The sequence below is a fragment of the Sitodiplosis mosellana genome, unplaced genomic scaffold (genome assembly GCF_009176505.1).
Source record: "Sitodiplosis mosellana isolate CC-2019 unplaced genomic scaffold, AAFC_SMos_1.0 Smas_scaffold_30, whole genome shotgun sequence".
In the NCBI taxonomy this organism is placed as follows: Eukaryota; Metazoa; Arthropoda; class Insecta; order Diptera; family Cecidomyiidae; genus Sitodiplosis; species Sitodiplosis mosellana.
In genome coordinates this window covers 181,457-205,374 of record NW_022595272.1, presented here as the reverse complement: position 1 = coordinate 205,374, position 23,918 = coordinate 181,457, and the positions used below count along the sequence as shown (strand labels likewise).

General features: G+C 34.6%; 4 protein-coding genes across 7 annotated transcripts in view; all 4 read left to right on the top strand.

Moving 5' to 3' along the window:
• The window catches only part of LOC129569160 (disintegrin and metalloproteinase domain-containing protein unc-71), a 303,850-nt gene extending 297,543 nt beyond the window's left edge, over positions 1-6,307 (top strand). For all 4 annotated transcript variants that reach the window (XM_055447710.1, XM_055447708.1, XM_055447709.1 and 1 more), the window contains 6 exons: positions 1,172-1,230; positions 2,894-3,596; positions 3,693-4,049; positions 4,544-4,809; positions 4,893-4,947; positions 5,018-6,307. In XM_055447710.1, the coding sequence (XP_055303685.1) occupies positions 1,172-1,230; positions 2,894-3,596; positions 3,693-4,049; positions 4,544-4,809; positions 4,893-4,947; positions 5,018-5,204 (1,627 nt within the window). In that variant the 3' untranslated portion in view covers positions 5,205-6,307. The remainder of the gene's footprint in view (positions 1-1,171; positions 1,231-2,893; positions 3,597-3,692; positions 4,050-4,543; positions 4,810-4,892; positions 4,948-5,017) is intronic.
• Positions 6,308-11,289: 4,982 nt separating this feature from the next.
• Positions 11,290-18,530, top strand: LOC129569158 (macrophage colony-stimulating factor 1 receptor 1-like). The gene is made up of 14 exons (XM_055447704.1): positions 11,290-12,193; positions 13,438-13,827; positions 13,891-14,154; positions 14,243-14,388; positions 14,456-14,930; positions 14,994-15,124; positions 15,200-15,395; positions 15,459-15,856; positions 15,924-16,032; positions 16,097-16,274; positions 16,359-16,489; positions 16,564-16,811; positions 16,880-17,091; positions 17,161-18,530. Exons 1-14 carry the CDS (start codon positions 12,085-12,087, stop codon positions 17,690-17,692), a joined length of 3,519 nt encoding a protein of 1,172 aa, XP_055303679.1. The 5' UTR covers positions 11,290-12,084; the 3' UTR covers positions 17,693-18,530.
• Positions 18,531-19,078: 548 nt separating this feature from the next.
• LOC129569159 (skin secretory protein xP2-like) lies at positions 19,079-21,081 on the top strand. Its single transcript, XM_055447705.1, has 4 exons — positions 19,079-19,190; positions 19,293-19,601; positions 20,207-20,272; positions 20,366-21,081. The coding sequence occupies exons 1-4, from the start codon at positions 19,179-19,181 to the stop codon at positions 20,960-20,962; spliced, it is 984 nt and encodes a 327-aa protein (XP_055303680.1). The 5' UTR covers positions 19,079-19,178; the 3' UTR covers positions 20,963-21,081.
• A 1,228-nt stretch (positions 21,082-22,309) lies between these two features.
• LOC129569289 (TBC1 domain family member 19) lies at positions 22,310-23,869 on the top strand. The gene is given in 7 exon segments (XM_055448021.1): positions 22,310-22,414; positions 22,494-22,649; positions 22,728-22,902; positions 23,023-23,150; positions 23,152-23,421; positions 23,507-23,644; positions 23,729-23,869. Coding segments are annotated over 7 exon segments (1,113 nt in total).
• The last annotated feature ends 49 nt before the right edge of the window (positions 23,870-23,918 follow it).

Below are 23,918 nucleotides of genomic sequence, written 5' to 3'. Positions count from 1 at the left end.
CAAAAAAGCAATCGCAAATATAGAGCTAGGAAAACCTCATCTGTAGTTTATAAAACTTTTTTTCTTCTTCGTTGCTTTGTGTTCCATGAAAACTAAATTCTCTCGAAAAAAATTAATTTCCAACTGGCAAATGGTTTTTTCATTCATTCACAATTCAACTATCACAAACACAATATTAATTTAAAAATCATTATTTCGTGCATGTCAACGATAAAATAAAACGCACAAGCACACTTCAGTACATTGTTCTGGCCATTAAGTTTACGATTATATCGAAATAATGGAAAAAAAAACATCCAAAGAGCACGTGATCATTGCATTTGTATTGGCATTGAAATCGATGTTAATGTGCGTAAATGAAAGCAGACAGAAGTGTAATCATTTTGTGTTCAAGCCGAAGTGATCTTGTACGCAAAATCACTTCCAGATGACCATCCCGTATCTGTTGATGACTCTTGTATGTGAATATATTTAAAAAGAAAACAATTATTCATTTAAATTTCATTCTATTTCAACGCTGATGCTCTTTTCTTCGAGCACATTCAATCTCGCAGTTTAATTATGTGTTTTTTTTCTCGCGTAGTTTAATTTCCCATTTGCGAAAATTCAATATTGTTTCGAAAAATTATGCTTTTTAAACAGTAATTTTCAATGTTATCGCTGCATCGGGTAAAGTTGACTAATTAGTTGTATTAAAGCTATATAATGAAAAAAAAAATCAGCCGTGCGCTTCCATGGATTTTGAAAAAAATATTTTCATTTGTTTAGTAAAAAAAATCACAAATTTTTCAAGTTTCAATGCATTTTTCATTTCCCAATTTGGCATTGTTTCGTCGATTGAATTCCATTAATGTGGTTTTCATTTAGAGCAAAAATCTGATGTGACCATAATATTTATGTGTAATTAGCCCATGAGATTTAAAGCATACAACAAATGGCGGCGATTTTTTTCCGCTGCCAATAATTAAAATTGTTTGTTTAATTTCCGATTTGATATTATTCTATTGGTTTTGTCGATTTGTGTCACCATATCGAATCAAGTCTACAGAGAAAAAATGTACATGATATGAATAAAATTTGGGCGCATTCATTGTAAATATTCGAACAGAAATAGTTTAAACAACACAATTGTGAATTTCCATGAAACTCTTTTCACATGTTTATTCAACAGAGATCACAAGCTGCAGGCGATTCGTCGGTCGAATATCGAGGAGGACAATACCCATTCGGGTGAGAATTTATTACTGATTTTTATTTTTGGAATAACCAAATAAAATTCTTGTTTTTTGGAAGTTGTAGACTGCTAATTGCAGTTTTTAAACGAATGGATAAAATCAAATTCTACAACAAACAAATTGGTAAAGACTCACACCGGTCGAATAGAAAAAAGATGAAAACGCAAACGAAATGCTTTTATTTCAGAAGGAAGAACATATCTCGGATTTGTTTTGTTTTGTAGCCCAAACCAATTCAAAATTGATTCAATTAATTACTTAACTTTTCAATGGTTTGTCCCATTTGAATGGTTTCAACTAAAACGGCAAAAGCCACGCTACATGAAAAGTTTGCCAACTTTCTCCTTGTCACATAAAACATATGAGAGCTTGGCTCTGTTTCGTTTTTCCAACCCCCATATATTTTATGTTATACATAATATACCATTAGAACCAAGGTTGCTGCCATCCACGCGACATGAACCATACAAACGTTTTTTCGTTCACACAGCGCCGGTGTACTTTGTAGTGGAAAAAAAGTGAAGCTTGCTTGTCACCAATATTGATGTTCACGGACATCAAATTGTTTATGCGTTATTTCGCCTACTTTATGCACTAAAAATATTAAATTCTTTCATTGGTATCAAATTTCATATATGAATTCATAAACACATCGAGAAAACACAACTTTTTTTCACATAAAAAGCAAAAGCAATATGATTTTTTCGTTGATGGTTGTTCGATCATGGATCACTTGCGATTCATCGATGATTTGCAACGCATCTTTTTTTTATCGAAAGTTCAACTGAAAACGATGTTCTTTGCTAGAAATTGAAGAACTTTATATTTTCAGTGCATAAAGTGGGCGAAATAACGCATGAACAATTTGGTGTCCGTGAACATCAATATTGGTGACAAGCAAGCTTCACTTTTTTTTCCACTATGAAGTACACCGGCGCTGAACGCAAAATTCTGGGTGTCGCCCCCATGGTTGCTGCTTTTGCCACAAAATGCTTTTGCTTCATCATGGGATAAGCAGAGTGAGAAAGAGATATAGCCGTTTACCACACTGTAGATATTTAATCAAATGCAAGACAAAAACGGTACACCCCATTGTGCGGTTGAATTGATATTAAATTAAAATCGGACTTTCGAAGCGTAATTCAAAAGTTGGAAGGTTTGAATTCATCCAATTGAAAAGTGAACTTGTACAATCAGAACTTTTACTCCGGCTTCTAATTGGATGTGTCGACTTACATTCGGCTATGGCAATCAAATGTCTGAAAAAGCGAAAAATTATTTCATTTTTGCGCAACAAAGCTGATGATTTTCGAATTGCATTTACTTGGCCCGTGTACTTTCAACTCTTTCATTATGGCATGAATGCAATTTTCGGCTTCACAATTCAATTTTCGGCCTAGTCCAATTAAAATTGAATTTTTTTTTTCAATATTTCTATTTCGAATATGTGTGCGACCACAGGTTAGTTTGGATCGGCAATATAGTTTTTAACTGAATCGAAAACTATTGCGATGTATTCAATTCATCGAATTCAGTTCCACATCAATCGTTTGTGATTCGATGGTGAATGCGTGTTTCTGTACCATATTTCAGTAGAATAGATTGCATGGCATGCAATTTTTCTCACACCTATCCATCATTGTTTCGTCCATCCACAGAAAAGGGCATTCTGAAGAAGCATGCATACAGCGGAATCATGTTGAATGAGCACAACAAGGAGAAGTGGTCAGAGGATCATCGCCAGAGTGGTGATAATTTGGAGTTGATTCCACAGCAAGGTGAGACTCAAGATGGGGAAGAGCAAAAAGGGCCTGGATTTGAGCGTACGGCCAAAGCTCTTGAGGGTTATCACGAAGATATCTTATTTATGATACAAAACGCACAATCTTCTTCGCAACGCGGAACAGGAGCGGGCAATACTCCATCGGGCAGCGGCAGTATAAGCGAAGAACTACTACGAAAAGCATTACAAGAATGCAGTGCGGCTGCTTTGAACTATGGCGAATACAAGCGTGGCGGTTCAAAGTCGAGTTCGAAAGAAAATATTTGCGATAGCATGCAACCACACTCAATTATGGTGGAGAATGGGCCGTCAACGTCAATGATGCATTCGCAACACAGGCCGCACGCCATGCATCAACAGCACATGCAACAGGCGCAACAGCAGGCTGACGACGATGTAGCTACGTCAACCGGTGGTCAATTACGTATAAGAAACATAGAAGACCTTATTAGACAATTAGAACATCATTCAACTAGACATATGAGTCCAAGCGGTTCAGAAGATATACGAATGTCGGAGAATGAAGCAGACCGGCACTATAGATTAGATAGTTCAGCTTGCAGTGAGTCCTCACAAGGGTTAGTTCAATTTCTCATTAGTACAATGCCGGAATCAAATTCTTGTTTCAATGCAATTTTATGCAATGCGAAAATTTGATTTTCAATTCTACACAGTTCAAACCAACAATTAGCTCAGCAACAGAAAACTGCCACAATCATGTCATCATACAATTCTAGATGTAGGCCGCGATCGGAGGATGAAAATCGTTTCGTGTATGGAAGGTATAGACATCCGACGCAAAATCGACATCCAATGCACCAGCCACACTCGCCTCATTCGACGCACTCATTCGGCCATCATTCGCATCATAGCCACACGCACGGCCATGTATCGCACGGAGCACATTCATCGCATCATTCATCTCATACGCATTTGCATCAGGACGAAGAGGGTATTTACGAAAGTGCCGATCATCATGATCGTTCAATGGTTGATCCACGTGTCAACCGTGAAACTCCAGATAGCGAAAGGTAGGTACTCATACAAATTTCTTATTGCACACACACCTCGAATTTGATTACAGGTGTAAGAGTCATGTTTGACTCGCACACATCAAATACTTGATTCCATCAGTCCCACCCACTTTATTCCTACTATTTGTTTTCGAACCGTTTGATACGTCAATAATCAAAGCGATTGATTTTCAATTTCGTATGCATTCACTCTTTTCTATTCAATTCTATTTATCACTTCTGTCTACTGTCTCCCTCTTTCAATTGCATATGCTAAATATATCTAAATAGCAACATTTAACACTTGTGTATACCCAGCAAATGAGACCATTTCAAATCTTTCACAAAACAAAGATGACTCATTCACTGACACATTCATATCACACTGTTTTAATCCAAAATCGAACAAACTTAAAAAAAGAGATTGAACAGCTAAGATGGAGAAGATATCAAACGGCCGATAAGAACAAAAACCGTTTTCCGTTTTCCTGTTACGATTTTTATTTTTATAGTGATGACTTTATTCAAGCTCAACAACCAATAGCGCGATGGGCGAGTGAAGATGTCGTCTCCGTGGTGCTGGAAATACCCGATTCAACACAGTCCATTTCTATAAAAACGCCACATCAAACAGCACCCTCAGTCTCATTGGCAACAGCACAATCGGTCATCACTACCGGCATCAACGACTCGTCGCTTCAAATTCAGCAACTCCAACACTACCAAGACGCAGCCGATACTATTACATCAACGGCGATTATGAGCGATTCACCAATGGGTAATAAAAAATATTTTCCGAATGCAAACTCGTTGCTTTTTTTTTTTGCTTCAAAACTAAAATATTCTTTCGAAATTGCGTAGGTTCGGTCGTGCCCATTCAAGTGATGACTGGAAATGGAATAAATGTCGGGCACAGGTAGGTAAAATTTTGATTTTTAAGAATATTCTCAAAATCTAAATGATCAATTTGTCATTTATTTATACAGATACTACCCATCGCCACCATCAACGGAGACAGAAACAAGCAGTGGAAGTGTTCAACCAATTCACTTAACGCAAACAGCAACACAGCAACAACAACATTTATCGAACCATCGACACGTCCGTATCGATCAAGATTCCGACGACGCACAATCAATGGGGACATCAGGCTATCCGGAATATAAACACTGATAGTTAATTGTGCGCCATCTCATATATTCGTCATTCACATTTGTTTAAACTCACAATTATGTAGCTCAATTGATGAACTCATATCCATAAAAGCAAGAAAATGAAATCGTTTGTTAAGAGCATTCGTTTCGAATAATAATCGTGATTGTGATTCATTTCGAAGGTTTTTGTTGTCTGTAGTGTAAGCATTTAGGGATAGTTAAACACTGAACAGTTTTCACATTTCTTTATTTTTCAAGCAACAACCGAAATGAAAAAAGGTTATAAGGAAACACTGGATATCCATTTACTTTAAATTTATATAGAATTTTTGTATATACACCAAAATAATTTCGACATCGAAAACAATCTTAACTACGACTTAAAGTCGTGAGCGTACATGTGAAAAACCAGAATATTGGAAATTTTGAAAAAACAGAGTTTTGATGCGTTCAATCGATTGCATAATATAATAGCATTTATATTTGTACAGACGATGAATTAACAGATGTTGAATCAAAATCATAAAAATGACTTCGATGAAACTACGTGACTAAAGCGACAAATTATCCTGTGTCAATGTTAAAATCAAAACAGTATGCATTAAAAATGAACGAAAACCAAATGAGGACATAATGAATAATTTATTTAGAGAGATGAAAAACCAACGGTACGCTTTATCAATAGTACATAGAATGTATAGAAAAATAACTGAGAATAGATATTTTAAAATTAATTAGCTAAAAAAAAAAGAAACAAAAGTTCGATCGAAGAGACGTATAATGTCGACAATGATTCTAAATCTATTCAACTGAATGATTATCGGTTCTTGTGAAATAAAGTTGCAGATTTTTCATGCGACAACAAGCAGAAGTAGATGAAGAAGAAGCTCACGGTTTGTGTCGGAAAAAAATTCGAATAAAAGTTATGAGATTGAATGTACATTTTAACTAAATACTCCGGAATAAAATTGATGCGGCAATCCATCGACACGAACTAATTAAACGCGTACCTATGAAGTCGATTGCACATGGGACGACATTTGAAAATCCGATTAAAAAACGGCACACAAACTGAACTAAATGATGTTTCGTTGAACATATTTTACACATACCGATAGAAAAGGAGAACAAAAGAAATATATGGAGAAAATAAAACACTTGATACGCGTTAAAGCAGTGACATTATTCTAAATAAAGTATATAAAATAATGATTACATTCAAAATGCAGAACAGATCAGAACAAAATGAATTTTGGTTTTAGGTTAGTCTAGCGCAAATTACTTGATAAAAATTCGCTACCAAAACAACACACAAAATAAATTAAAAAAAAAAAATATTCAAAAAAATTACCACGAAAATATTTGCATGCAGCACAATGTAGTTGTATGTGATTTCATAGCTAAAAGCAGATTTAAGAGAACATTCGTGTACATATGACATAATTCTAATTTGGATAATATATATGCAAAAAAAACTACAACAAAAAAATATTAAATGAAATGAATAAACATTATGATCGTATAGAGAACAATTAGGATCACAACACTTCGTGAATAGTTTGTACCATATAAACAACAAATATAAATATATGAGAATCAATTATATGTAAAATTGTTATGATTTTTTTTTTTTAGATATTTTCAAATCGACATTCCATTGCCCCCGAAATGACTGTATGTATATATAATGTGAAACAACCAAATATACTGAACAAAAGAATTTTTTTTTCTGTCAACACTGTACACGTCATATATAAAGACAACATTTAGACGGTATGAAGATAGTTCACAGGCCCGCAGCAAATCCCAATAGAATAAAGTCTGGTCAACACCAAATAATCAAATTAAATGGATTAACAACAACAACAAAAACCGTAGCGTAAAGAAAAGATTAAATAATAAAATTCAACGATTTTTTATATGTAGAAGATTCGATTTAAAACTGTATGTAAAATCGATGAAAAAAAATGATGGTAAATGGCATTGCTTTTAGTGCAATTCCGAATATACACTGCTAATCAATAATATTAAATTGGTTTCTCGGTGACAAACGATGTCACGACCCGAATTCGAATGGCCATTTATTCGAAGTTTTCAGTTCTGTTTCTATTTGAGAGGAAAAAAAAAATCCTACATCAACGTCCGTTCAGTTAGAATAAGCATCTTTGTCACATCTCTTTAAGTCTTAAGTGTATTGCACTGAAAACCAAATATTTTGTTTTTATTTTCAAGAGAAATGAAATGTCATCGGAACCAAAAAGTACACACACAAACACAGAATTTAAGTTCAATTTGAATTTTTCTTTCCAGTGGTTTGCTCGGAACCAAAGTACTTTTTTTCCTTTGTATTGTTGTTGATTAGATGTTTAGAATTAAAATCTTCATAGAAAACAAATACTATTTATGATTAGAGGTGTCAACGGACACGGACAAAAATTCGGACAAAAGTGTCCGTCCGTCCGAAAACCGAAAAAAAAATTCGGACGTCCGGTCCGAATGTCCGAAAACCGAATTTTTTTTCGGACGTCCGGTCCGAATGTCCGAAAACCAAAAAAATTTTTCGGACGTCCGGTCCGAATGTCCGAATTTTTTTTTCGGACGGACGGACGGACAAGGGGTTTTGTCCGAACTTTTCAAATTTTTTCGGACGTCCGAAGTTTTTTCGGACGTCCGTAGAATTTCCGGACGTCCGAAGTTTTTTCGAACGTCCGAAAAAAATTCAAAGCCAAAAAAAATAATCGAGCCAGAAAAAAATTCAAAAGAAAATATATTAGTTTGTATATTAGTTGGTTTACACTTTTTGGTAAACGTTTTTACGTTGGTTGTTGCACTTTGAAACTAAAATATTCTGAGGGAATTTGTTTGCCGCAACGGATCAATTGTGGGATTAGAAAGAAATCATTGGAGCCGAGAAAATTTTCTTTTGAATTATTTTTTGGCTCGAATATTTTTTTTGGCTTTGAATTTTTTTCGGACGTCCGGAAATTTTTCGGACGTCCGGAAATTGTTCGGACGTCCGGAAATTGTCCGGACGTCCGGAAATTTTACGGACGTCCGAAAAAATTTGAAAAGTTCGGACAAACCCCTTGTCCGTCCGTCCGTCCGAAAAAAAATTCGGACATTCGGACCGGACGTCCGAATTTTTTCAAAAAATGTCCGGACGGACGGACGGACAAAATTTTGTCCGTTGACACCTCTATTTATGATTGAGTATAGTTTTTTTTCTGTCTTCATTCGAAAGGATCTATTTCAAAACTGGTATATTTTTCATTACAAACACAAGCCGCATTCCATTGAGCTCAAAACATAAGGGACATTATGTACATAGAAAAGTAGCTTGATTTTGAAAAAAAAAAAATAAATTGGGTAGTTATAGATTTGTTTTACTCTCGTTGGATAAACGTACATTTTCATTTCTTCATTGGATTGGTATATACATTTAAACAAAAATCATGCTTTCATTTGGACCGAAAACTGAATGCACGCAATTATTATACAATGAAATAGTTCAGTAATGGTTTCTAGAACAATCCATCTGAAAAAGTTTACCATGAAATGTAGCATTTACATTAATTCCAAGATTTTTTTCCCACCTTCATTACTTTGTATACGTTTGCTATCTGTGCTGCACCTTTCAATATCTGCCAAAAAAAAATTGAACATAATTTCTTAGCACACCACTACACATCAACCAAAATCGATTCATTTTATAAGTTTTCAAAATGAATTCAGTTCGATTATAAATTGAACATTGTAAATAGTGTAAAAATAGAAAGAAAAACATTTTTTCACTCTCAATGAAATTATTTCCATAATATTGTACGCAAATCCGCTTCAATTAACGATTGTCTTAACGGAATTTCAGTTCTAGTTCAGTGAAAATCATTATAACATTCTCTGCAATAAATAAAAAAGAAATTCAAAACAAATATTAACTCTTGAACGAGTCACAGCTATTATTTATTCATTTTATACATGAAATTCAAATGAATATCACGTAAAATTGTGTCATTACAGAAAGTAAAGCGGGATAATTTTATAGGCCATCAAAATGTCAAAAGCAGCAAAAACTGAAAATTCAAATCGATTGCGTCACTGGGTTGAATTCAAGCATACAACAATTGTTATACTGAAATTCGGTAACAATTCACTACAAATCATAATTACAGAGAAAATTGATCAATTTTGTGAGCTATGGTAAAAAAAATTACTTAGGGTGAAGTGTAAATCAAAGCATTGCACAAACCGTATTCATACACAATATCTTAAAATTACCATTAAATAATAATCTACGTTACCACGAGCATAAAAGAAAAAAAAACAAAGATCTCCGAAAAGCCAAAACTATTTTTTGTTCGTCATAATTTGAAACCACAATCGTTCTGAACGGTCATTGTATCTAAATAATTGAAATAATAAACTAGTTTACCACATAAGCCATAAACAGATGGAGCGTACTACGAATATTCGTATTTAATTTATTGAGTTGTTTAACATTTAACTTGAGAAAAGAAAAGAAAAGAAAAGAAATCATATTCTAAATTTAAATTTATATAGGAAGAAAGAGTAATAAAGCGGTGGAGGTATAACTAAAATGTGAACAAAATAAAGCATTTTTAAGAAGTAAAACAAAACACTTTATATAGACCAGACATTCCGTATGGCTGCATATTGAGCTGAGCTATTTACAAATAGCTGGCTGTTTGGTACATTTTGATTTTGTGACTATCGAACCATGTAAATTCATGTGAGATGATAAATTTATGACACAAATTCATGAAAAGGATGGAAAAAGGTGTCCCAAATTTATCATCTCACATGAATTTGCATGGCTTGATAGTCACAAAATCAAAATTTACCAAACAGCCAGCTATTTGTAAATAGCTCAGCTCGATATGCGGTCACACGGAATGTCTGATATAGACATGTAATTTCTAGGAAAGATGAAACCCTTAATTTGGCAATGTTTCGGCACGGTTCATAAGACTAAATGAAAATAAACAATAAAGTGAAAAACAACATTTGAAAATTGCAACCAAAAATAAAAAGATAAATAGAAAACTTCAAAGTAAATGCAACATAATGAAGTGACACAGGAAGTACCAACAATTTGAAAAGAAATTAAAAAAAAACCTCTTCACACATAGAAACATAATGTGCGCAAAACACAAGATATAATATTAACATTTATACCTAACATTTAATAAACATCGCATGCAGATTACTATATCTCACGAGAGTTAGAATTAAATACAACAGCAACAACCAAAATGAATGCAAAAAAGTAAAATCGACGAAAAATAGTCAATATTATTATTATAAAACCCACAAACAAATGGAAAGCAACCAAAATGCTATCGAAATAGGATTTATTAATATTATTATTACTAACTAGTCATTTAATTGTTAAATATGTGTGTAAAAAAAAAAAATGAAACGAGAGTCAATCTAAATGGATCACAGTGAATATGGATAATACCAACAACAACAAAAAACAACCGCATGAAAAAAATGAATACAAATAAAAATTGTGTTAACAATTTAAATGTTTTGTTTTTGAATTTTTGAAAGAAAAAATTGATCATCTTTAGAGGAATGTGTGACTTTTTGAAACGCTTCGCTAATAAACTACATCTGTTCGGATCAGAGAAAAGCATTGTTGTTGCAACACCGAACCAGTATCGAACCAACATCTATGCAAGTCACGAAGTAATCTCAACCAGTATTCAAATGATATTATATTTTAAATTTATTACCAGTCGATTATCAATACAATTTGAAGCGTAGCTACATATTGAAGTCACTACTTTATCCGAGAAATAACGAGGAATGTTTGCGGTTATATATTTCACAATTATTTGACGCTGACGGATAAAGCACGCACGTCGAATTCAATGAACTTATATTAAAATACAACATACAGAAATTTAAAGCGAATTGAGATAACTCACATTTAAATCATACCGACATTGCTTTTATTCTGAGTAAGTATTATATAGCCTGTATCGTGTTCATGGAAGAATGATTCAACTGCATTTGTGTAAGTTATATATTCCGGTGATAACAATACATACACTGAACATTAACTGATTTTAAGACTCTATGGATGCACGTTAATCATGTGTGTTCAAAACAAATATTTCTTCTTCCGATATACTCTATCGAATTCATACTCATTGCTTTCGGATTTGGTATAGAAATTAAAATCGGTCCATCATATTATAAATGTAGTGCTGTGTATGCAAATTTATATGGTTCATTGTTTGTGGGAAATCATCGATGCACTGTTCAGTTTTTAAAAGTTGATTGTCCGTTCTCCGTTTCTTTATATTGGTGTTTTATTAAATATGAAGAAATATTAACTTGAGTATTTAAATTTTGTATAGATGGATTTATGGCTGCCGTTAGTCAGAATTCTTTCTTTTTTATCGTTTCAGTAATCAAGCATGTGTCATGTACGTTGGTTCAGTACAATATGGAATGTGAAATCATCAACACGCAAAAATTTTGGAACAAATTTATTTTTGAAAAAAAAAAAAGTTTTTCTTGTGAATAGTTAGTTCACTATGCGAGTGTTTTTTTAAAAATCAAACTAAAGAACCTACAGAACGTTGATTATTACGTCAGTACATTAAAAATGAATTTACAATACGGACAGTATTCCATTAGTAGATAGTATAAATTATGACGCTTCTGCATTAAAACGTGAATGAGACAGTGTCAGTGTGGACAGTGATTTAAAGCCATGTTTTGTTGAGTGATGAATGAAAATATGATAGATGAAATCAACATTATTCGTTGCAGAGAATCCTCTAAACGATAACGAATAAAATTGTTGAATTTAGTATACACAGACTTATGTTTCACTTCAATCTCGTTCTTGATCAAGTATATCAAACATGTTACCTTTAGTGTCAGATAACTTTAATCGTGCATCGATTTACATTTGGAGCGGCCATTATTGTGCAGTGATTTTGATAATTCTTTTCTTCTCATGTCTAGTCACTGGTAAGTAAGCGATTATTTCCATTGAAAACAACGAAATCCTCAGAACCTAGCCGCAGAGTGTGTTGTACTAATTTAAATTAGCATAGCCGAATATTCAACATTTTGTATAATTTTCTTTCTGTCTTTCTTTCTTTTTTGCTTCCTTTCTAAATTTCTTTATGCAATGTTGATTACCAAGAAAAAGACCGTCAGATTCATAAAAAACTTAAATCTTTTCAAGCCATACAAAGTCGATGGTTGGATTTGTGTATGAATGTGTGAACACGTGTTATTATCAAACAGTCATTCTAAAATCTGTTTTTTTTTTATCGGGACCAATATTATGATTATGTTGAACTGCGTTCTAAAAAAAATGAAAAACCACATAATGTTTTTCATGACAATTTATTTTTTGAATTTTTTGATAAGAGTAACAGCATACCGCGCTATAAAGTTATCGTCATGTATGATGGCTCTGCAAATGAAATATTACTCACCAATCGGTCAATATGACCTCACCACTGATAAAAGAACATTTTCTTTTGCTAATTTTTTTTTTCTTCTAAAAATCGATGAACTTCCAATTTCTGTTTCGGTCACTATCGGCAAATTTTTTTTATAAAATTCACAAATGTCTGCTTTTGAGATCTCGTTGGGCTCAATATCTTCCCAAAAAGTTAGCAAACACGGATCTATGTCCAAGAATGCATTCAAAATTTAAAATACCCATGAAAAAACGTAAATCAGGTCCACAGCTATGCTTTGCCATGTTCATTTGGTGTAGACCAGGTCTTAAGCCGAATTTCCGCCGAAGCTAGACCAAAATTCTATATTAACTCCATATGAGATTGGGCACAAATTCAGAATATTACTCGAAATTGTTTTGAATTTGAGTTCAGTTGCAATTCGTATTCTGAGAATTGATTTTCTCATGGGTAGTTCGGTTCGGTTGCAGTTCGTATTTATATTCGTAAAATAAATTGTTAAGAAAGAAAAAATGAAGGAAAACAACCGAAAAAATGATTCTTTTCATATTTTATACTTTATTCACTTCAAAGTTGCTTTTCTCAGAATTTTAAACGATTTCCTATCGTTTTTTCTCTTAAATCAGTAAAGTATCAGGTAGCTCAACAAATACGCGAAAATATTGACAAAACTTCCTCTACGATTTGTCAAACAACAACAAAAATTATTATTTTGAATTAATGATCAATCAACAATTTGAAAAACATTGAAAAATAAATAGTTCTTGTATATTTCGATAGCATCAGCTGAAGGCATTGAAATAAAAACTCCTGACGGTGTTATGAATGACGAATACTCAGCGGAGAGAGGAGTTAATGTCACTTTTACCTGTTCATCCAAACAACCAGTATATTGGATTGATATATGGGCAAAATTTCCCTTGTTGTGGACAATAACATTTGCATGGGATTCAAAAGAAGCCAAGGTTTATATGAATGCAGCAAAATTTCTTGAAAGAAAATTCGAAATCATTTCAAATGAAACCGATGGCTTGTACAACGAAACACTTCACCTTTTAAATGTTGACCATAAGTCTGTTGGGCAATACTACTGCATAAACAATTCAACGGTGATTTCTGAACCTAAGGATTTGCATGGACAACATTCTTATGTGCACTTATATGTTAACGGTGAGATTCCTTGACATTTACAATCGATTGCTCACAAATTCTAAATCGAATATTTGGTTTTAGACAATAAAAATCAAGTGTTTAATATTGAGCACAAATTTATTTGGGTGTGGGACAATTGTAACAGATATTATCCCTGTAAACCAACGTCGAAAGAGGAAAAAAGTATCACACTTCGACTCAAAAATGGTACTGTTATTGAAAACTCGAAGAAGGCATCCTACGGCTATAAATTGAAAAGTGCCCAATTAGCCAGTAACAATCAATTCGAATGTTCAACCAACTACAATAAAGAATCGTATGAAGTGCATGTATATCCGGAATCGTGTAAGGCTCGTTTATACTATACTTAGATGAACATATTATTTTCATTTTAATCATTTCGATTTTCTTCTTCTTTATTTTCCATTGATAGCATCACCAATTTGTCATGACGATATAGAAATCACATCATACGTTACGAATACCGATCTTGAATTGAGCTGTGAATCAATGTGTGGCAAAGATCCTCGTGCCCCATATAATTTTACATGGTATCGGCCCAATAATATTGCCCACATGGTACTTATTTCAATGTAAATTTGTGCTTGAGAATGGAGTGAAAGAATTATTTGTTTTTTTCTTAAAGGAAAATCGCATAAAGGAAAATAAAATAAATAAGGCAACCTCAAAACTGACAGTCGTAAATGTAAACCGAACAACGGATTTGGGCGAATATAGATGTGTGGTGAATTGTATCGCAACTGAACATAGCGCTACAATTGACATAACGAACATTTTAAACGTCTCGTCTTTCATTATTACAAAGAATGAACAATTTAATCACTTCGAATCGAGTACAAATAAATCTGCAGAAATGTATCTGGTAAAATACCAAGGATATCCTGCGCTCACATTACAGTGGTTCGACAATGACAATAAAAGTATAAATTGGACGATTAAAGAGGATATAAATAAGAAATTTGAAGCGTTTGGCGATCTGAATAGAAAATGGACCGCTCTGAAGATAAGAAACGCAACCATATTGGATTCTGGAAACTATACTTTGAGTGTGCGCAGCGGCTCTACAACGATGAATGAAACATTTAAATTGCTCATCGCGGGTATGCAATCATAATAATCAATTGAAATATTGGAATTTTTGTCAATTTCTTAGCATTTTTTAGGAAAGCCGCAGGCGAGAATTGTTAGGTATGGAAGCAACGGCGAAAATATTACAGTAGAATGTCGTGTTTATGGATATCCTGCGTCAGAAATTACCTGGTCCGTAAAAGACAAGAATGGAGAACTTAGCAAAGTGAGTGGAATGGAAATTGAAAATTGCACTAGATTATTTCATTTATCAATAATAAATTACTTCCTCTGTATAAAGGAAACATTCAAGACAAACGATCTCAATCAAACATCAATTGTACACTTCAAGCTGAACGTAAATGCTGCGAACGTAGTTTGTCGTGCACAAAATACGGAAGGTGATAGCTCTGATGATCTAATCGTCTACTACTATAAACAAGACACGACAGTTAGCAAAGAATATAATGATGGCCATTCGAGTACTTCAAATGGAGGTACGCATTGAAAAAATGGAAATACGCGATCTTTTGACAATCACAATTTTTTCAAACTTTCAGACTCATCACAAACAGCCATAATTGTAATTGTAGTTACGGTAGTGCTCTGCTTCATTTTTACTGTATTTCTGATCCGCAAAGCATACTTACGGCGTAAACGTCGTGTTAGAAACCCAATTTTCTCATCACAAACCAAACTTCAACCGGACAATTTTGAAAAATTCCTAAGAGGTGATCCAGAAGGTATTAATCCAGATATGACCTTAGATGATCAAGTATGTCTATTACCATATAATGGTAATAAATATGAATTTGCACGGGATAGACTTAAGCTCGGTAAACAAATTGGCGCCGGGGCATTTGGTATGGTAACGAAAGGAATTGCTCAGGGAATTTTACCGAATGAGGAAGAGACAACGGTTGCTGTTAAGTCAGTCAAACCGAAACTGGACTCTCAGGTGACCGTTTCAACATTTTGATTTTACCATTCTTCTTTATTGACAAAAAACAATTGTTCCAAAACAGGGCATGGAATTAATGGCATTAATGTCAGAATTGAAAATTTTGGTGCACTTAGGCGAACATTTAAACGTGGTTAATTTACTGGGTGCGGTTACGAAGAATGTTGCTCAAAGTAAGTTTGATTCAAAAATGAATGTCTAAAATACAAACAATCTTCAATGTCACATCATTTTCAGCCGGCGAGTTTATGGTTATTGTTGAATTTTGCGAATTTGGAAATTTGGAGAATTTCTTAAAACATAATCGTCAGTATTTCATCGATGAAATCGTACGCACCAACGATGCATACATAATTGTCCAAAGGAATATAATACAACCGCAGTCGAATAGCAGTGGATACATAACAAATAGCAGGTATTCTTGATGATTTATTATTTTAGTGCCAATAAATCTGCGTCAAATTTATTACGACTCGCATTCTTGTATTCCATTTTAAAGTACAATAGCTTCAGTGGGTGATCAACAGCAACAATCAGCCAATTCGTTGTATACGAGAGAGCCTGTAGTGAGCAGTTATTCATCGGCTGAAACCGCAATTTTGCAAAATTCGCAAAGTGAGCAATCAGAAAGTAAGTTGACACTGATGTATCAGTTCATGTGTTTTTCTTTGATATTAATGCCAAAAATAATCATTTTCCAATAGGTCATAGTTATGCAAGTGCAGCAGAAAACGCAGCGCAATCAAATGCTCGTACATTTACAACAACAGATTTGATCCGTTGGTCACTGCAAGTGGCACAAGGAATGATGTATTTATCATCACGTAATGTATTGCATGGTGATTTGGCGGCCAGAAATATTCTGCTTTGCAGTAATAATGTTGTGAAAATTTGTGATTTTGGTTTGGCACGCTCAGTATACAAACGTGAAGAGTACATCAAAAAATCTCAGGTAATGAAATTGAACGAATTCTTTAATTGTGAGTTGAAATGAAAATTGAGACAGAAAAAAATTCACAGACTCCCATTCCATTTAAATGGATGGCGATTGAATCGATCGGAGATCAAGTGTTCAGCACATACTCAGACGTTTGGTCGTTTGGAGTCGTCCTCTGGGAGTTCTTTTCATTGGGAAAAGTGCCGTATCCAGGGATGGAACCAAATATGGATCTATACAAAAAATTATTGACTGACTATCGAATGGAGAAACCGGATTATGCAACACCTAAAATGTAAGAAAACAGTAGATTCATCTGGGATAAAATCAAAGTTATCGAGATTTAATTTAATTTCTGTTATAGATACGATATTATGTTGTCATGCTGGCAAGCATTACCCAAATCGCGACCTCTATTCGATATGCTAGAGAAAGAAATTTCCGTCTTATTGGAGAATGAAGACATACAGCACTTGAACCGCTTGAATGAGCCATACATAGAAAGAAATAGATGTGATTTCGCTTCACGTGAAACAGATTATTTAGCGCAAGTAGCATCTCCACGTTATGTACCAGTGCCTGAACCTAATCAGAATGAACGAAACCGTTTCGAAACTGTACAAATCACTCAATCGAATGGACAAACTGTGAGCCAACCAATTAATATTGCCACTCCAATATCCATCACAGCCCATCTCTCACCACAATCACCAAGTTTTATGACAACTTATTTAAGTTTTGACGAAATTCGAAATAGACCCGCCAAAAATCCACCCGAAGAAGTTGAAATGCGTGAGCAGAAAATCATACCAAATAGCGCTTCCATTCATAAATTTTCAAATGAACAACAAATATTCTCCGATAATTACATAAATACACCAAAAATTAGAGCTTAAGAAAATTCTAGGGACTTTTAATGCTTTTTTTATATGTATATTTCAACAGTATTTTCTATCAATTCAGTCGTAATAATTGGAAAAATTTCAAATCAAACATTTTTAAAAAGTAGATACATACGAAAAATGCTTAATTTTAAAAATAGCTAGTCAGGACATTGTATTCAATATTTGACATATTGACTGTAATTTGACACTTACACTGTGAGCAAACTGAAAGGTTAAATGGTTGGCCCTTGAATCGATAAGTGATCATGTATTTAATATGTGCATGTTAAGTTGTTTGGTCATCTGGAATTCGATCAACATTTGTATTTAAACGACGATTATCATGTATGAAATGGTTAACATTTTCGGTGTGTTGTGTGCTTGTAGTTTGTTCATTTCATTATTTTCATCGCAGATACGACATAACGTATTCAATGTGGTGGCATGTGCAATTGTTGTGCATTCCAAATCATGACCTTTATTCGATGTTTGTGAGAAAACCATTTATAAACTACTTCAGAAAAAGACTGCAGAATATTATGTCATTTTGAATAATAAATATGGGCAAAAATGAATACCGGCAATTGTGCCTCTTGTAAAACTGATTACTTGGTTTTTCAATCTGGGGATACTGAGAATCCTGTGTATGGAATTGTAAGTGGACAGAGTGCTTCATGGCCATCTGCTTCAGTTTCAACTGGAGTTTAACATAGCGCTGACGAAAATTTAGATAAGCAAACAGTCACAGTGTTGCGATATTGCGGAAAAAATTACCATTCATTTAAGTAATGTATAAAACTAAATTCGTATAACGATGAATAAAACAAAATCCGAACTTTAGAGATAAACGCAGCAAAGTGTTTTAATGCATGAGATTTATCCAAATTGACCGTATGATTGAGATTGGTTTGTCTATGCGATACACATTCTCTCGCCGATTTGCTAAACCAAACCATATCATTTCTAAATTCGATCGTTACAACAACACATTCATTTGAATGTGATGAGAAACATCCGATCGCCTTATCAGAAGTTGATCAGTTCATTTATATCAAAGCGGCGAATGGCATTCATTACGTCTAGTGTTAAAAGACCGCTCTAAGCGAACAGCGGTGACAGTCGGAGCCAAGCGAAAGTGAAATGTTTCGATTTATTCAAATTTTTGCGTTAACAATTATTATGATTGGTAAAATGAAGACGAATTCGTTGTCGTTGTCACTTTGGTTTGAGTTAATGAATGAATAAATGTATTTGGATCGCTACACCCTTGCTATGATCTGATTTTATTTTTAGCAAATTCACTTAGACTATTCAAACTTGATTAATTGATTGCTTTCTATTTTGTTTTTCCAACAAATTCAAACACGGTGGGGGGGGGCTTCCATTTTTTTCGTATAAAAACTGTCGCACATCGGATCAGAAATCATACCGCAGTTGTTCGTTCAACAAATAACAGTTTTATTTCAATCGAAAGATTAACCCAATAAGCTTTGGAAAAATGAAATTCTTGGTATGGACAATCATTTGGTTTTTGAGAGATATGTGTTTCAATATAAGTGCAGTGAAATAATAATAATATAATGTATCTGTCATTTTCTGTTTTCATCTTCAGGTTGTGTGCATGTTTGCCCTTGTGGCCACTAGCATGGCTGGTGTATCGAAGAAGGAGAAACGTGGTTTGTTGCCATCCGCCGGTTTATCCGGAGGCGCTTTCGGTGCTGGTTCAGCTGCTTTTGGTGCTGGTTCAGCTGCTTTTGGTGCTGGTCCAGCTTCGTATGCTGCTGCCCCATCATATGCTGCCCAAGCTTTGCCAACTCAAGTTCAAAACACTCATTCAGTTGAACGTATCAATGTTCCACAACCCTACCCAGTTGAACGCACAATCGTCAAGACTGTTGGTGTTGACCGTCCAGTCCCACAAGTAAATATCATTACGAAACCCTAGGGGGATTTAACTACGTGAAAACTTGTAAAAAAATGATATAAACGCGCACGAAATTGTTACATTCACCAGAGAACTTGCATGATTCCACTCAGTTGACAAGTTCCGTATTAAAACAACATGCGCGAACGCGCGCGAGTTCGTGTGCAAACTTGTAGCTGGACGACGCGCACACATCAGTCGTTCCATTTATTATATCTGGATTAACTTTTTCTTCAACACTTTCTCCAGCTCTTTAAAAATATTTCCTTTGTCCATTTTATAATTATATAAATCTTTGAACTTTTGGAAAGGATGTGAAAAATCTTTATACACGTAAACAACCGATTTTTAGCTTGAAACGCGTTTTAATTGTCAAATAACAACTTGAAAAACGCGCAAAACCATAAACAAACTTGTGTAAACTTGTGACCGTGCGCGTCAGTACGTACAAGGAACGCGTCGAACTCCCGCGAATCAAGCAAACTGGCAAAAAACATGCTGAACTCGTAAGAGTTAAATTCCCCTAGACGAAACCGTTCTTATTTTCGTAGCAAAATGGCATTCTAATCATTCTTATTTCGTTTATCGTCCATGATTTTCAGCCCTACCCAGTTGAAGTTGTCAAACACGTACCACAACCATATCCAGTTGAACGTCAAGTTCCACAAGTGAGTATCTTCTTTTGATCAGCCGCTGTATTCTAGCCGAATTGAATATAATTTCAACTTCTCTTTTCTTCTATTTTTCAACAAAAAAAACAGCCATACCCAGTAGAAGTTAAAGTGCCAGTTGAACAACCAATTCCATACCCAGTAGAACGTGTTCGCACCGTTGTCCAACGTGTCAATGTACCACAGCCGTATGCTGTTGAACGTCAAGTCCCAGTCCCACAACCATACTATGTCCAACAACAACCACAAGTCATCGCTATTGCCGCTCAACCTCAACCAATTGCCTACGCTGCCCAACCTGCTTTGGACACCTCATACGCTTCCCCAGCCTTGTCTGATAGCTCATACGCTGCCCCAGCCTTTTCTGCTAGCTCATACGCTGCCCCAGCTTTGACTAGTTCATACGCTGCTCCAGCTTTGAGTAGCTCATACGGTGCTTCAGCTTCATACGCTGCTCCAGCTTCATACGCTGCTCCAGCTTCATACGCTGCTCCAGCTTCATACGCTGCTCCAGCTTCATCCGCTGCTCCAGCTTCATACGCTGCTCCAGCTTCATACGCTGCTCCAGCTTCATACGCTGCTCCAGCTTCATACGCTGCTCCAGCTTCATACGCTGCTCCAGCTTCATACGGTGTTTCAGCTTCATACGCTTCTCCAGCTTCATACGGTGCCGCTCCACAATGGTAAAAACCACAAGACAACATGCCAAAACTATCATCTGAATGATGATACACGTTTCAGGGTTTCATTTTTCCACTCTTGTTATTTGTTATCATTGGAAAAAAACTGTTTGAAATTGTTTATAAGAGAAGAATAAAATAATATTTAAAAAAAATGTGTATTCCTTCAATTTATTCCCATAGAATCTAAGGTCGATGTGTGTTTCACCGTGCTCCATTATTCTTATCATATTCAATTCCTCCATTGCACAGCACTGCGTAACATTATCACAAATCGCGTTGATTCATTTTGGTTTTCCCAGTGCCCAACTAGGAAAATTTGTAGGAAATGTTATCAGTTTTTTGGAAGTTGGTAATTTTACGAAGAAAGCCAGATTTTTCTATGACTCACTACGCTGAAGAATAAACCATGTAGAATCAGGAATATTTACGTCATGTTTATTCTAAGTAATTTATTGAAAAAAGGAAATCTCAATCCATATATTAAAAGGCAGCTTGCTCAAAGCTTCAACACCATTTGGGTTTTCTCTATTCAGAAGACAACGACTCAGTAGTCCAATTGAGAAAATTTCTTTGTGATAAAACAAATTGCTATTAAAATTAGAATGAAATTGTGTTTATTCCTGATTTTACCCATGTTCGCAGTCGGTACGTATATTTCAATTTAATAACACATCAGCATTGCAAAAAATAATTGTTTTCTCTTTCATTCCCTTCAGTTCATATGTACGATGAAACAATTGGAGATCCATCAGTTTTCCAAAAAAATGACCAAAACTGTGTTCGTTGATAAAATCAACATGTGCAAACGTGAGCATCTATGCAAAGATATTAGAAACAATATCATACTCAGATCTATCTGTAAAGACACACAGGACTGGGAAAATCAAAATGTAGAATTAGAGGAAATATCCAAAATATTGAGGAAAACGATTAGAAGAATCAAAGCGTGCGACATAATTTGATACGATAAATTTGCATGTTGAATAAGTTGTTATTTGTAATCTGTGTATTTATTTCAAAAATATAATTATAATAAATTAATGTTTTAACGTACAACCACGGTAGTAGAATGTGCAGTTTACTTTCTTCATTTCATTTGTTCGAATATTTGAAACCAATTCAGTTCGATTATGCACAAAAATGTATATGCTTAAATTGCAAATGATTCGCTTATAATGCTGCATAGTACAGTCATTCATTCCCTAGTTACCGTACACGATGGTTGTTTGTTGTTTATCGATCCGTTATTGACATTCTGCCGCACTTCTAATGCAATGCATACTATGTGTATGCATCAGCATTTCGAAATTATTTCAGTGTAATAATACTTTTATTGAATTTTTAAAAAGAAATGGAAGAGTTGAAAGATGTGAGTATCCATCACACAGCTCTAAAAGTGCTCTCCGAAATAACATCGATGAAAAGCTACGATGAAATCATCTATAAAACTGTTCAGGTATTCGATGTGATTGACATTTGACTGAGTTGTTTCAATTTCCAATTGTTGCCATATATTCCTATTTTTAAAACACTAGCAATTGGTTTGTTCGCCGGACGTTGATAAAGTCGATATGAAACGAACACTGGAACAAGCAATCAAAGCAAATGGCTTAGAAACGGAAATACGAAACATTGTCTTTAACCTGTTGAGAGCTTCGACAAAATGTGACACCAAAAATCCAGTGCAATGCGTAAGAAATTTTTAAGGAAAAAGAACACAGAATTTTCGCGAATATATTTCAATTTCTGGTTATAAATCTTCATTGTAGAATGATGCATTAAGTTATCTTCGACGTGCAGGAATTTTATGGGAACGGAGAGTTCGAAAATCATTAAATTCCATGTGCACCGAAATGGAAGTGACTTTACAAGGCCAAATTAGAACGAGCGCTGAACGAGAAGAACTTCTGAGCAAATGGGATGAATTAAGCAATTATCAAATTGGTCTGTTGATTCTAAAGCTAAAACGAATTTGCATATTTTAAAATGTCATTATTGTATAAACTGTTTCAACACATTATTTTCTGCAATCTGTCCTGTCCATGTTCCAAACATCAATATTAGATTTGAGCAATTATCGGCCAGTTTACGCTCCAAAAGATCTACTCGAAGTATTGCTGTCGTTAAAGGGACCAATGCGACAGGAGGACGAGTAATTTTCATTAATCATTCAGTCTGTTTCCGTACGGTGTAACACGTGTTATCAACGTTTTCAATTTCAGCATCTATCCAAAATGGGAATTCTCACACATAACACTGCCAGTGAAAAATTTACTTGAATTAAAAATGCATTTCCGTGACTTATTAAGACCAACAATACCGAATTGGTCCGCGCAGTGTAGGCGAATTTTGAGCCAACGACATGCTCCGTTGTGTCAACATGCATTAAAAAAGGGACAAACACCAAAACCACTTCGCGGCGAACTTTGGTCCTATGTACTTGGAAGTCATAGTTTTGTTAGTGTAAGTCATCAATATTGCGTGGATATATATATGTATGGATGTGGATTGTTTTTTTTCTCAATTTTCAAATGCTTTGCGTCCATAGAATTTGCCTTATTGGGAGAAATTGAAAAACGCCGTTCTAATGACTGATCTCATTGTTGACAAACTCGTCTTCAAAGACGTTCAACTCACAGCTACAAATGATGACCAATATTTTGTGTTTGAAGATATTTTATATCAGGTAAAATTGAATTTCAAATCTTCGTTTTCAAAGAAAAATGAATAAATTAATTACATCAATTGATGTTTCTAATGTCTGTTCTAGATAATGCTTTGCTTTTCGCGTGATACGGAAATCAATCAATCGATACAATTTGATTTATTAAATGTAGCAAAGTCAAAGCAATATGAAGGCCCACCCTCGGGAGTTGTTCCGTTTCATGGCATTTGCATGTTTGGTACATGACGTTTTTGTTCTTTTAATTTTGCATTAGACTGGCAATGAAACTGTTGCT

Coding starts and splice junctions, on each gene's coding strand:
- LOC129569158 (XM_055447704.1), top strand. CDS start 12,085: ATGTTACCTTTAGTGTCAGATAACTTTAATCGTGCATCGATTTACATT. Junction 12,194..13,437: donor CTTCTCATGTCTAGTCACTG/GTAAGTAAGCGA, acceptor ATATTTCGATAG/CATCAGCTGAAGGCATTGAA. Junction 14,931..14,993: donor ATTTAAATTGCTCATCGCGG/GTATGCAATCAT, acceptor AGCATTTTTTAG/GAAAGCCGCAGGCGAGAATT.
- LOC129569159 (XM_055447705.1), top strand. Junction 19,602..20,206: donor TTGACCGTCCAGTCCCACAA/GTAAATATCATT, acceptor CATGATTTTCAG/CCCTACCCAGTTGAAGTTGT. Junction 20,273..20,365: donor TTGAACGTCAAGTTCCACAA/GTGAGTATCTTC, acceptor CAAAAAAAACAG/CCATACCCAGTAGAAGTTAA.